This window comes from Poecilia latipinna, unplaced genomic scaffold, assembly GCF_001443285.1.
Source record: "Poecilia latipinna isolate Pla-1442-1.1 unplaced genomic scaffold, P_latipinna-1.0 Scaffold1614, whole genome shotgun sequence".
Taxonomy (NCBI): Eukaryota; Metazoa; Chordata; class Actinopteri; order Cyprinodontiformes; family Poeciliidae; genus Poecilia; species Poecilia latipinna.
The window spans coordinates 1-13,546 of record NW_015114230.1 but is presented as its reverse complement, the minus strand read 5'-3'; the positions used below and the strand labels follow the sequence as shown (position 1 = coordinate 13,546).

Genomic DNA, 13,546 nt, shown 5'->3' with positions numbered 1-13,546 from the left:
ACATACTGATGTAAAGTGTTAATCAAATACCTGCACTGTTCCTCCTAAAACACATTATCACTGCTGAACCAAGCTGCAGCAATTTTTTAAAAATACTAGCTAGACCTGAACCTTTGCTGAAAGGTACTTCAGGTTTTGTAATTCCCATTGTCACTTACCTCCCTCTCCCTCTTTCCTTCAGTGGGGATGGAAGAGCTGCAGGTGATTAAAAAAGAGCTGACTCTGATAAAGACACAGATCGATGGGCTTCTTGACAGCCTTGACAGGATGGACACACAGAAGAACGACCACAAAGGTGAGACGCTCACTCAGAACGACGGCAGAGGCACACGGGTTTGAGATCAAACGATAGATAATCTATCGGTGCATCAAAATCGCTTTAAAACAGACTCGGTGTGATGCGCCTGCTTTCAGATTCATTCTGGTTTAGTCCTGCCAGGCACCAGTCCAGATCGTAATGACTCAGAATTGGTGCTGCAGTGGCAGAGGAGGATGGAAATGTTATGCATGAATGGAGCCACAACTCTTTCAACTAATCGGCCTGTTATTTCCATCATCCAGTAATGATATGCTTCAAATTGAATACTAGCCACAGTGGATTAGCACAGCTATAGTTTTAAGCAAAATAAGGAGTAAAATAAGGAAACTATGTGAGCGCTACCAAAAATGCTGCGTGGATTTTGCTGCCATCATGTGGATGTTTGTCATTAATTACACCAGCTTGCAAGCGTAACACTGACTGCCTCGCAATAATATTCAGAAACATTTTCAAATTTGCTATGTGACAAATGCAGTTCAAGAATTAGTTTTCGAAATCACCGGGTATGTTAGCTCCACACCTGTGTGGAATTAAATGTTAATTTTTTGGCACATTAAGGAACAATTCACCATGAAGGCCAAGGAACCAAGTTTAAAGCTAAGTTATAAAACAACATCCAGGCTTTGAACATTTTACAGCTACCCTTTAATCCATCCTTCTCAAATGGAGAGAAAACTGCATATATACCAAAGACAAGACTTTTCCCTGTAAACTGAGGAAAGGTTAGCACTAACGTGAGAAGTAGCCAAGAGCCGACCTGGAGGAGCTGCAGAGGTCTACATCAGAGGTGGAGATTTTATTTTTTAGAACGCATCTACTACCTGTGCACACAACAAATGTTTGATTCCTGGAGGAGTGGAGAAAAAAAAAATGCCTATATTAAGAGAAAGCTAAAACAGAAAACATATAAAAAGATGCTCTAGTCATACAAATTTACTTTATATGATGTTTATGATGTATTCCACTCTTACAATGTGCTACAGCAGCATCATGCTGTGGGCGTGGTTTTGTGGAGTGATGGCAGCAAAAATGATCAGACTTTAAAGGAGGACGGATGGTGTTCAATACTGAGCAGGAAGAAAACTTTTTAGAAGCTGCTTAACCCTTGAGGCTGGAGTGGAGGTTCACCTCACAGCAGGACAGCAGTACTGAGCAACCAGAACCGGGTTGAATGGTGAGGATTACAGCTAATTCTTGTGGTAGAATGGTCTAGTCAAAGTTTGTACCGACATCTAATTGCCAATATATGTCACAAGTGATGTGCGCGGACACTCGCCATCCGATATGAATGAGATTGATTTATGCAAAGAAGAATGGGTAAACATTTCAGGTTCTTGACATGAAAAACGTGGAAGAGACAAACCCCAAAAGTCATGGTGTCGTTGCAGTGAAGACGGCAGGATAAAGTGTAGTTGAATACGTTAGCATGCCTCACTTTTCCAGATTTTTAGTTGTTAAACTAAAAATTGTTTATAATTTTCCTTTAGCCTCACAGTTGTACACTTCATTGTGTTGGTGTGTCACATTTGATCTCAATAAAATAAAGTGACATTCTTGGTTTAACATGAAAAGAAATGAATTGGTTCAAGTCGAGATAAATATTTTTGCAAGGCGCTTAATATGCAAATGAAAGGACCAAAATCCTGCGATCCTGTTTGAAAACGGACTTTAAACTGTAGCTTTAAACAAACTGATAATCTACAGAAACACAAATGACACACAGTGTCCCTGTGGAGCAATCCAAGTCTTGTGTGTGTCTTGTGTCTTGTGTGATGCAGCTGAATGACCTTGATGGATTGATAGCTTTCATCATTATATTAATTTACCCCGTCATCATTTGACTTGTCTGTCCGTCACCATGCATCCTCACCTCCCTCCCACTCACTCCACATCTGTCCTTCATCCTGTCACTTCCACTCTGATGGTCTGCCTGTCATCCGCTACGAAAGCCAGCGGGTCGCAGCTCGTTTTCTACACTCCGTTTCACCAAAAAATACTTCATTTCAGTTCCTCATCTCCGAGAGATATAATCTCCTTCATCCTGTTTTCCAGAGTCTCCGCTGAGAGAGGACAGTCCGCTCAGCTTGTCCTATGTGGTGACGGCCAGCAGTCCGGAGCATTCCCTGTCCTCGCTCTCCCCACCCAGCTCCCGCCATCGGATCCACAGGGAGAGTCCCGACATGAAGGTGTGTGACGGTGACCATCATGTGTTGCTTGTATTCTTTGAAAACCCCCCAAACATTGCACCACTAAGGAGCAAGGGGCTTTTTTTTATTTTTTTCTAAAGTAGTCGTTTGGAGTGAGACATTCCAGTTTCTGTCTCACATGAACCAAGTCTGTGAAATCAAGTTACTTCCGCAGAAGAAGAAAAAATGTCCTGAGTCATTCTGAGCTGGCAGCTAATGAAGCTCCTCTTTGTCTTTCCCTCTCACTTCCCCGCCTCCACGTCTGTCTTTTTTCCTGCTTGTCTGTCACAGATGAGCAGCCACAGCTCCGACCCCGAGGAGGAAATATGAGGGACAAACATGAAGAAAACGTAGAAGACGTGGATTAGGTGCCAAACATGGACGAAGAGAAACCTGAACCTTCAAGTTAACGCCCACCAACAGAGGCTCAACGCGGCCTGGACATATCAGATCAGATAGCATATTTATTATTACCGCAGCTGCTTGGTTTTACTGGAAACAAGGACGCGACAACAAAACATGAATAGAATTAACAAGATTATTTCAGATTACCTTGAAAGAAACAGAATGACGCGCTGATTCTATATATAACGTAAATGTAAATTAAAGCTGGAAGCTGAGTAAAGATTAAAGAAAATGAATCGGTTCCGCTGAGGGCACGGATCAATAAGAACAGCAATGCTCCCCATGAATCACACTGATGGAAAATGAATTAGTTCTGGTCACAAGCCTCCCTCTGTATTTTACTTAGGTTTGTCTTTTCTTTACACAATGGAACAATTAACAGCATTAATAGATGCATTGCAGATTTCTTTTCAAAAGTCAAACAACAGTTCAAATTTAAAGGAAAGAATTAAATCAGGCTGGATGGAGAACCACTTCATACAACACAGTAATGAGATCAGCCATCTTACTGTAACTGGCTGAATGTTTAGGATCACTTATCTGTTGGAAGGCTCGTCTACCCCTATAAACGTTTCTCTTTTTTATAGCTCTATCAATTTCTCCATCAAATCTGACTGAAGCAAAGGAAACCCAAAGCATGATGCTGCCCCCACCGTGTTTTACCGTGGGGAAGGTGTGTCCACGTTGATGGACACACCTTCATGTAGTGCATGTAGTGTTGTACACTACATGCACGACACTACATGCAGTGTTAGTGTCATGCATGTAGGCCAATAGCTCACTTTTGGTTTCAACTTCTGAAGACAACAGGGATTTATTTAAGAGTAGCAGAGTGAAGGGGGCTCTATTTCCACTCTCTTCCAATTTTTACTGTTGAAAATCTTTTGAAAACGTCTCATTTTCTTTCCATTTCATAATAATTTTCTACATCGTGTTTTTCACATGAACTCTCAATAAAATTCAGTGAAGTTGGTTGTTGAAACTTGACAAAATGTGGAAAAAGGTCAAAGGTTATGAATGCTTTTGTAAGGAACTGTACTTCCTCCGCAACAGGTGTGCTGGTGAAATATTACAGGTCTCCTCTGCTACATATTTGGCACTTTGAAATGTGTAAAGGCCCCAATCATTGTGTAATATTGTGCATTATTGTATACTTTACTGTAATTGCTTAGCTCTTGGAACTAAATATTAAGTTAGGACTTCTTGTGTGGTACTTTTTTAAGGAAATTAATGATGTTATAAATAATTATCTAATTCCTATGTTGTTACATGTTTTGGTTTGCACTATCAAGATAAGATACTTGTTGTCACTGTAGTGAAAGTATTTTCATATCGAGTACGTATGCAGCACATTGTGGTATGTTTTTATCTTGACAGACCATTACAGAAATGGAAGAAGAATAAAAGACAATGGTTGAAGAAGTGACGTCAAGGTTCAAGTTTGTTTTTCCTTAGATTTGGACACTTTAAACATGAAGGAGAAAAGCAGAGTCCAGATCAAATTGTTACCAAATGACCTCAAATCTTTCTTTTCACTTCAGTCCTCAGATGTGTTTATTAAAGAGCACATCTGTAAAGAGACAGTTCTCGGTAACATTCGCACGTTGCCAGTCCTGATTTATCTCACACGCAATCTCACACGTACTCCACAAACTGTTTGCAAACTGCAGCTTTTTTTTCTTCCTCACGGAGCCATTTCTCTGAACGATGACTCTAAATAACTGCGTGATAATACATCATCCCTGGCACCGAGCACCGCAGAAGCAGATAAAGAACTCGGATACATTTTTTTTTAAAATCTGTATGCATTACAGCTCCATCCTTTTTATCAGGGGTTCACAGCATCCTACTGATTTGCTGCACAGACATAAAATCAGATTTACTTAATAAAAATCCTGGAAAAAAAAAAGCCATCAAGCACAACTGCAGCAGTTCCCCCAGCAGCTGCCTCCGTATAAGCCGAGTACGCCTGAGAGAAATCAATGAGAGGGAGAAGGACAGATCCATATAGCTGACATAATAAGTCTGCATGAAGCAATGTAATGGCCTCCACCAGCTGTGGGTTTATTATGGTCTGTCGTTTCCAACAGTTAACATACACACACCGAGAAAATGAACTTGGAGCTTTAAGATGCTTGTTGAGTTTGCCCAAAGACCACGGTCTTCAGCAACACACGCCTTTTTCAGCAAGGTTTTCTTCTCTTGCACAGATCCTCAGCCATCTAACCACAAAGGTCAACTCACAGTCACATGTTTGCATGTTTGTGGACCGTGGGAGGAAAATTACATAGGAGAAAATTAACCTTTCACACCGAGGTAATTGCCTGTATGCAATATAGATAACATTAAAAATAAAGAATTGCTCCGTTGTATTATTTTGCACGAATTCTTAACTCTCCCACCAATAAACTCCTCATACAAGTTCAGAGAGCTGAACTAAAATGTGTATCCGAAGGAAACGTTTGCACAACAGGCCTTCTGTTGACAGTTCCTGTGTGCAGAGTAGGACAGTGTGCAAGATCTCTCAGGCTTAGTGTGAGAAAAATCTGATTTTGTTCATTTAACCATAAAATTAAATTACATTTCTCAGCAGAGCTGCTGACCCACATCCGATGTTATTTATAAGTGAACATTCAGGCTGCAGCAACTGAGGAGGCACATTCTGTCTGAAAGCAAGGTGAGCAGAAAGCTTTCAATGAGTTTATATCTTATTTTTCTATAAACAAGACTAATTATTCTTGATTCACTTGATGTTGTATATAAATTGTATTTTTAAACATCTTTTTAAAAGTTCATGTAGAGACTATTTCGACTTTGGAGCCATAAAGCTTTGTGACAGTTGTTTTTAGTGGCACCATGGTGTAAATGCCTCTTTTTGTAATATTTTGATATAAAATTGAATGAATAAATGAGCTTCCCCTTTAGCAATAGATGAAATAACTGGATTTTCTGATTTATTCACAGCTTAAATTGAACCACAAAATTCAGCAAATTAATATTTTCTTTCCATTTTTCCAATTTGAATTGCGTACAAACCAAATTGAAATCAGAACAGAGCCAGCAGCACTATCGGTAATATGAAAGTATTGAATGGATTTCCTTCAGTTCAGCACGTTCCTCTGTCTCTAATTGAAGTATGGGAGTCAAAGTGGGTTTTTGTGAAAACTGAAAATGTGTACAAATTTAAGGTTCTTATATTTAACGTTGTTTAACAAATTCATAATGTGGTTGTTCCAGATTAAAGTAGCTAAACACGTCTTATTTTATGTCGCTGTAGATCACAACCATGTCTGGCTCACCTCTGACCACCCATGTGCTGAACACAGCACTGGGGGTCCCAGGATCAAACGTGACCCTCAGACTTTACCAGCAAGACCCCTCAACCGATGTCTGGCACTTAATAACCACTGGGTAATGTTCTTTGAAAATGGTAAGCTGTGAAAAAAGCATTTGCCTCCTTTGACATATTTATCAGTTTTTACTTTTTAAAGGCTTCAGATTGTCTAAAATCTCAGGAAATCTGTAAAGGGGCAAATGCTTTTCTCACAATATCTCTAAGTTTGATCCCTTTCAAATTCCGAATTATACTAAAACTTTTTTTCTTTCTGAGCTCTTAAAATGTGTACTTCCTCAACAGGACAACGAACGATGATGGGCGATGTCCAGGACTGATCACACAGCAGCAGTTTAAATCTGGTGTGTACAAACTGCATTTTGAGACTGGTCAGTACTGGGCCAGGATGGGACAGACCTCCTTCTATCCCTACGTTGAGGTAAGAAAAGGCCAACCGTGATTTTTTTTTTTCATTCTAAGCTGCATTGCTGAATTATTTACATTGTTGTTGGTGACTTAGATTTTTAATTATTAAGCAAAAGGCAATCTATGCTCTTGAATAAAAAGCAGCTGCACTTCTTGTCTTGTTTTCACCAGGCATCTAAAAGTCTCCTCCCTAAATATTCTAGAGTAGCATTTCACACTTTACATCTGGATTTTATAAGTAGAACACATCTGAAAAATGGAAAATTATCCACATTAAGTGTAAGACGAATGTCTTGGAGTCACTGATTCAAAACACCCCAGCAACCACAGTGCAATATGTTTAACTATGACAAGAACATTATTATAATAGTATGCTCCTAATTGAAGCAATTTGGATTAGAATTGAAATCTTGTGCAATCAAGAAAAGAAGCTGAAGTACTTTCTATTCAAGTCCTTGTTACATAATTATTACAAGAATGTGAGATTGTTTGTCTTTTCTATTGCTTTCTTTTATTTATTTATTTTCTGCGTTTGTTCTTCAGATTGTTTTCACTATAACTGACCCGGAGCAAAAATATCATGTCCCTCTGCTTGTGAGTCGTTTCTCGTACAGCACCTACAGGGGGAGCTAGAGAGCAACAACAAGGAACCGCCTGAACCTTCCTTCACTTTTATCACTGGCTGACTCTGAACTACAGGGACTGCTGCATTTTGTAACTGAAATAACTAATACTGTTTTCAAAATGGGGCCTAAATAACTCAAGCGTCTCCATGAAAATGTGCTGTGAATAAATAACGAGTGAAGTATTTTTTTAAGGAACAATTTTTGTTCTGTCTGTATTGTGCTTTACATTGTACCCTATTGGTATAATATTGACATTAATTTAAAAGCTAAGCCCCATTAAGATGAAGTGGGGCAAGTGATTTTATGAAATGGTCATGTAACCTCAAATGATGTATTCTCATTTATTTTCACTTCTGTTAAAAATAAATTAGTTAGTTAAATAACAATATTGGGTAAATTGGTAAATAAAGAGTTAAGTAAAATACAGCTTTACAAATACATTAGAAATATAAAGCTGTAAAGCTGAAGAGAGTAACAATAAAAAAAAGAAAAGAAGCATAATTGTTTTACAGTAAAATGATCTAAGTTGTTGAAACTGCACTGTATGGAGGGTCCTGCCTTTTAGCAAAGTTAAACATGTAAAAAAAGGGCAAATACTTCCACATTATTTAGAAAGATTGTGTACAAGATGTTGACTGCACCTTTGGATGCGCACTATGAATAATATGAATAAGCTTATGTCCAGCAGGTATTTTTTTAGAAACAGGAAAAGCACGACCCTTCAAGCCAAAGTTTCAAACACCAATCTGTTTTGATCCAAAACCTTCAGGTGTCTGCTAGAAAGTTGAAGATGAAAAGGTATATATTTTTTTCAGCATCACAGTGAGTGCATGCATACATCCACATTAATAACTGCTGAGTTGAAATATATATTTTGGCCAAATCAGTGTCCAGAAATAAAACTTTGAAGTCAGTATTTGTATGTGTTTTCCTTGATTTTCTTTTATTTTTTTTTTAAGTAAATTACATAGAATATTTGCAGGATGTATAGGATGTCTTTTGCAGTTTGGTTCCAGTGGACTGGTTGCCTTTTTGGATGTGATGACATCCTAGCTTAGATACTTTACCTGTCGAGATCCAAATTGTTTTTAGTACAGGTCATATTTTTAATTGTGTACTTACCTTTTAAGATCAGGTAAAGAGCAAAATTTGTTTTTGCTTTGCTGTTTGAGTCCATAATCATGTTTTTTTTTATATATATACATATATTTATAGTTTCTCTGTTCAGTAGAAATGAGCCGCTGGTTTGTGAGCTTCTCTCTGTGTTCCATTGCTTCCCCCTGAATGCTGGATCATTGTTTCTGGTCTTGATTACGCTCCCCGTCAGTGGGTAGGTTGTCGCCTCTGTTTTGAGAGGAACGTGAAGGATGGAAGGATGCCTTCTGTCATGTAATTATTTGTAGGTCTACATTTCTGTCGCCAAAAATGGCAGACAAATTGAGGAAGCAGAAAGCAGCGAAGCAGCAGAAGGCAGAGCTCGGGGTGAGGCAGAACTGGGTGTTGCACTAACGATTTAGCTTAATTATGATATCAATAATATCCAGCCCGTTTTGTCACATGCAACTCGCCGCTTGTAATCCTACAGATGCTTATACTGGATTTCTTAGACTCTGTAAAAAGTAATTCAAATCAAGGTTTGCCATAAGCGAACAGAAAGAACCAAATGCATGCATATTTCAGGTGACTTTTTTTTTTTGTCTTATTTCTTTTCAGGACCCTTCAAATAATCAGCAAGACGAGAAAAAAAGGTGAGGTGTCATATATTTTGGGTCCATTGGCTTTGGCAACAGAGACAATATTCAGAAGTTTGTTTTTTCACTTTTGCAATGCTGTTATTCTAGCAAATCTTCCCATAACAAAAATTAAGTCCATATTATTTAGTTCAGTGGTCCCCAACCTTTTTATTACCACGGACCGGTCAAGACTTGGAAAATTGTGCTGCGGCCCGGGGGGGGGGGGGGTGTCAGAGGGAGTGAACCATCAGATAAGGCTTCTGCATGTTGGTGTTCCCGCTAAGTCCTGAATATACCCAGTTTGGGTTGTCTTGGCCTTTTTATCGCAGCCTGTGGGGTTTTCCCTGACTGGGAACGAGAACACAACCTGTTGAATGTGACATGTAGCCAATCAGAAAGCGCGGTGACGTAAGAACAGAGGGGAATCCCAAACAGCTGACATATCACGCAACTGTGAGTCTGGTGGATATCGGAGATGATATGTGGAAATGTTTATTATTTTATGTAAAGGTCGTTATTATATGTTTATGTTTATTCAGTTAAAAATGTTAACTATGAAAAAACAGTCACCTCCAAATCATAGTGCAGCAAATAGAGCGGCTGCTCCCGTCGTCTTTTATCCACCGCCTTTTCTTTTTGTTACGTCTTTTATCTCTTAAAATGACTCCACAAACTGTCACTATTGAACTACATCGTCATCCGTGTTTGGTTATTCTAAATTCTCGCTATGTTGGGGGTTTTGTGGATTTTCTTCTGGAATCGCGATGTTCGTGACTGGAATCGGTTCGTGTTGCTTCTGCCGTGTGACTGAACACGAACCGATCGAACCTGTTGTACTTTTATCAGCTCTGTGGTCACAGAGGTTTGGAGAATCGGCCAACAATTCTCAAATCTTGCCGTCTAAACCAGACTTAAGACTCACAAGCTCTACTCATCTCATCTCGACCATTGCCCAAACGCTCTGACTCTGGTCGCTATGGTAACTTTTACATATCCCTTCAAAATAAGATACAGATGCGCCACAAAAACAAACATTTTACTTTTGAGAAAATTTTAACTCATGATAATGACTAACGGGAGCCCTGAGCTTGTTTCTCTGCAACGAAACGGTCCCATCTGGGAGTGATGGGAGACAATAACACCCGAAGTGTTGCTTATATCCACAGCCTGCTTTTCTCTACGTGGTGGTGAAGCAGTTTGAAGCTTCATTGCCTCATTAGCAGCCAGTCGCCGCATGTTACTCAGAGCGGCTTGTAATGTTTGACTCACCTACCGGTCCGGGATAAATCCATCCTCCTGTCTCTTCTCTGGGCCTTTTCCGCTTTGCAAAGAAACTTTCCAAAGACATCTGATCCGTTTCTTACTCATTTTGCTGCCTGTGTTGGCGCGCAAGTAACTGAGAGAATCCGGTTAAAGGATTTTCAAAATAAAAGATCCTCCAGACTCAAATAATACATAAAACGGAAATATTTAATTATTTCTCGCGTGGCCCGGTACCAATTGGTCCACGGACCGGTACCGGTCCACGGACCGGGGGTTGGGGACCACTGATTTAGTTTACATTTTTCCAGCAATGGTTTGGTAACACTAATGTAAAATTTAAGGTAAATTCAGGAAAATTGTGTATTTTTATTTCTGATCATACAATAAATACATCCCCAAATTCGTAAAATTCATTCTGGTGTTAGGCAGAAACCTGCAGTGTAGGATACACTGACAGAATATTACTTTTATTTAGAGGTTTTAGACCTTTTTGATATTATTGTTATTATTCTAAGCTTCTGGTCATTCTGAGAGGACTTTTTCAAAATAAATGGGATATTCTGCATACATGATCAAATATTACATATTTATGCATATGTACAGCATGTATATCTTATATATAATGTAAATCTTTGTGTAATTATTATTAAGATTTAGTTTAAGATCCTTTCAGATCACAGCTCTGCACCAGGAACATCTGCATCAGACTCTGCTGAGCAACGTATTGCTCAGACTTAATGGGGGATTATGTGTTTCCTTTGCTCTGAATGCATCGCTGAGTCATGCTGCTTTTGCAGCAATCACCTCATCTCACTTATTTTGCAATTCCACTTTACACATTACAGTTTGTACTGGGGATATATCCTGAGGTGAATCAGGAGTAAAATGTATTTCTGGCTTCAAACTTTCATTGAAACCTCTCAATTGCTTTTGATGCGTAATGAACATCTGTAAATAATGTTCATTACGCATCACAAGCAATGTTCATTTTTAAAAGAAAAACCATTTCTTTTAAAAAATAAATGGTTTTTAAAATCCAATAAAACTCATCTGCTTACAGACTCAGTTTCTCTCATTCCAACCTCTCCCACAGAATAGGTAAGACCAAAGAGCTGTCATGTGACGTCAGGGACCAGATAGTGGATCTGCACAAAGCTGGAATGGGCTACAGGGCCATCAGCAAAAAACTAGGTGTGAAGGTGCCAACTGTTGGTGCAATTATTAGAAAATGGAAGAAGTACAAAATGATCGCCAATCGTCCTCGATCTGGAGCTCCATGCAAGATCTTGCCTGAAGGGATGAGGATGATCATAAGGAAAGTGGTGGATCAGCCCACAACAACACGGGAGGAGCTTGTTAATGACCTGATGGCAGTTGGGACCACAGTCACCAAGCACACTGTTGGTAACACACTACGCCGTCTTGGCTATCAGTTTAAGAAAGGTATTCACCCAACTTTGTTTTGAGCTTAAATCTCAGGAGCGAGTTAAGGTTTATCTTTTGTGTGAAAACTGAAAGTTGTGCCTCCGTTTCATCTTATTTAGCAGACTCTCCCACGAGAGCGGACAATCCGTTCAGCTCAACGTTTGGCGTGTTAGCTAGCAGTCCGGAGAATTCCCTCTCCTCCTTCTTCCCACCCAGTTCCCGCCACTGGATCTACGAAGAGAGCCCTGACAGGAAGGTGCTTGATGATGATGATGATGAGGAGCACATAGTATGTGCATTCTTTCTCCTTTGAAAAATCATTAAAGGTGCATGTGAGAATTTCCTGAGTCATTCTGAACTGGCAGCTAATGAACCTCCTCTTTGTTTTCCTCCTCTCTACCCGTTGGTCACAGATGAGTAGTGACAGTGAGGAAGAAAGCGAGGAAAATATGAAAGATGTGAATCAAATGCCAAACATGGAGGAAGAGAAACATTAACCGTCAAGTAAAAGCCACAGCAGAAGCAGCATACAAGCTCGAGGTCAATGAAGATTCTACCTTGTTTTAGGTCTGGTGTTTTACACACATCAGGTCATAATAGAAAAATGATCTGATCTTCACCAGGTTCTGAAATAATCTAACCTGAAGTGCACAAAAACAGATTCTGCAATGTTTTGTCTATTACACAAAGATGAAGAAAAATCGGTAACACTTTATTTGAAGGGGGGTGAATAAGACTGTCATGACACTTTCATAAACATGTCATAACACATGGTATGAACATGAATAAGCCTTCATGAATATTTATGACTGTTGTCATAAAGCGTCATTCGGTAAATTATGACACTTTTAATACGAAGTCGACATTATTCAAAATGTCTTTGTTATGACAACTTGACATTAACCAGGAAATCATTACTGTTTAAACTTTACCTTTAATAACATAAAGATACCTAATTTTTAAAGTGCAATCATTAATTCTTTTATAACAAATTTATACCCCCTTCAAATAAAGTGTTACCGAAAAATCAAAAGTGTTGTGTAAAAAACTCAGCACATCCTATGATTTAATATAACCAAGTTATTTGTTCTGTATGACTTTATTAATCTCACCTTTTTGTGGAGGAATGTTGGCTGACTTTAAAAATCTTGCTTCACTTCATTATCGATGTTTGATCACGGAGCATTTATTTAAGGTACCACCACAGTATTTCAATCATATTGAGGTCTGGACTTTGAGCCATTGCAGTGGTTTGATTTTTCTCTGTTTCAGTAATAATGTTGTTGATTTGATGTTGTGTTAGGAATGTTTTGTTTCCAGGCCCACTGTGGCCGACCTCTTGGCAATCCATAGTTGTTTAACTTTTTTTTTTTTTTAAATTGCACTGTCATGCACTTTAACAATTAATAAGCCAACTGAGGTCTACAGAGTCTAAAATGAAGGTTTTATATTTCTTTTATGTTTCCTGTTTTTGAAATTTCCGCCTTAAATGTTTTCCACTGAAATTTTTTTTGTACAATATGTGACTTTAGATGATATGGAAATTGCCTTAATTTGGGAAATAGGCAAAAAAATATACATATATATTTATGATGTTAGAGTCATATCCACCTGCTGCTTATTTCCCTCTGAAATCCTGCGGTTTCCATTGGAAGGATTTACTTGCTTCTCTGCTTTGGCTTCAGTTTTGTTTCATGAAAAGTAGTGAAGCTAGTTTTAAATTGTTTTAGAATCCAAAACAACCAATTATTTTATTATGCCCTGATGGACAAAACCCCAACATAAATGAGAATGAAGGAGTGAGAGTTGTTTATCAACAATCAGCTGTT

General features: G+C 38.8%; 3 protein-coding genes across 6 annotated transcripts in view; all 3 read left to right on the top strand.

The window, feature by feature from the left end:
- LOC106964008 (heterogeneous nuclear ribonucleoprotein C-like) overlaps positions 1-4,336 on the top strand; it is a 43,545-nt gene extending 39,209 nt beyond the window's left edge. For both annotated transcript variants that reach the window (XM_015059224.1, XM_015059223.1), the window contains exons 5-7: positions 182-295; positions 2,372-2,505; positions 2,797-4,336. In XM_015059224.1, coding sequence (XP_014914710.1) covers positions 182-295; positions 2,372-2,505; positions 2,797-2,835 — 287 coding nt within the window. In that variant the 3' untranslated portion in view covers positions 2,836-4,336. The remainder of the gene's footprint in view (positions 1-181; positions 296-2,371; positions 2,506-2,796) is intronic.
- Positions 4,337-5,424: 1,088 nt separating this feature from the next.
- LOC106964009 (5-hydroxyisourate hydrolase-like) lies at positions 5,425-8,212 on the top strand. Its single transcript, XM_015059225.1, has 4 exons — positions 5,425-5,587; positions 6,188-6,321; positions 6,548-6,683; positions 7,214-8,212. Exons 2-4 carry the CDS (start codon positions 6,197-6,199, stop codon positions 7,301-7,303), a joined length of 351 nt encoding a protein of 116 aa, XP_014914711.1. The 5' UTR covers positions 5,425-5,587; positions 6,188-6,196; the 3' UTR covers positions 7,304-8,212.
- Positions 8,213-8,438: 226 nt separating this feature from the next.
- LOC106964007 (uncharacterized) lies at positions 8,439-12,475 on the top strand. 3 transcript variants are annotated; one of them, XM_015059222.1, is made up of 5 exons: positions 8,439-8,778; positions 9,010-9,042; positions 11,381-11,735; positions 11,840-12,006; positions 12,131-12,475. In XM_015059222.1, the coding sequence occupies exons 1-5, from the start codon at positions 8,722-8,724 to the stop codon at positions 12,212-12,214; spliced, it is 696 nt and encodes a 231-aa protein (XP_014914708.1). In that variant the 5' UTR covers positions 8,439-8,721; the 3' UTR covers positions 12,215-12,475. The 3 variants fall into 3 exon arrangements, with proteins under 3 accessions (XP_014914708.1, XP_014914706.1, XP_014914705.1); XM_015059220.1 differs by having other exon boundaries at positions 8,446-8,778; positions 9,010-9,044; positions 11,386-11,735; positions 11,837-12,006; XM_015059219.1 differs by having other exon boundaries at positions 8,447-8,778; positions 11,837-12,006.
- The last annotated feature ends 1,071 nt before the right edge of the window (positions 12,476-13,546 follow it).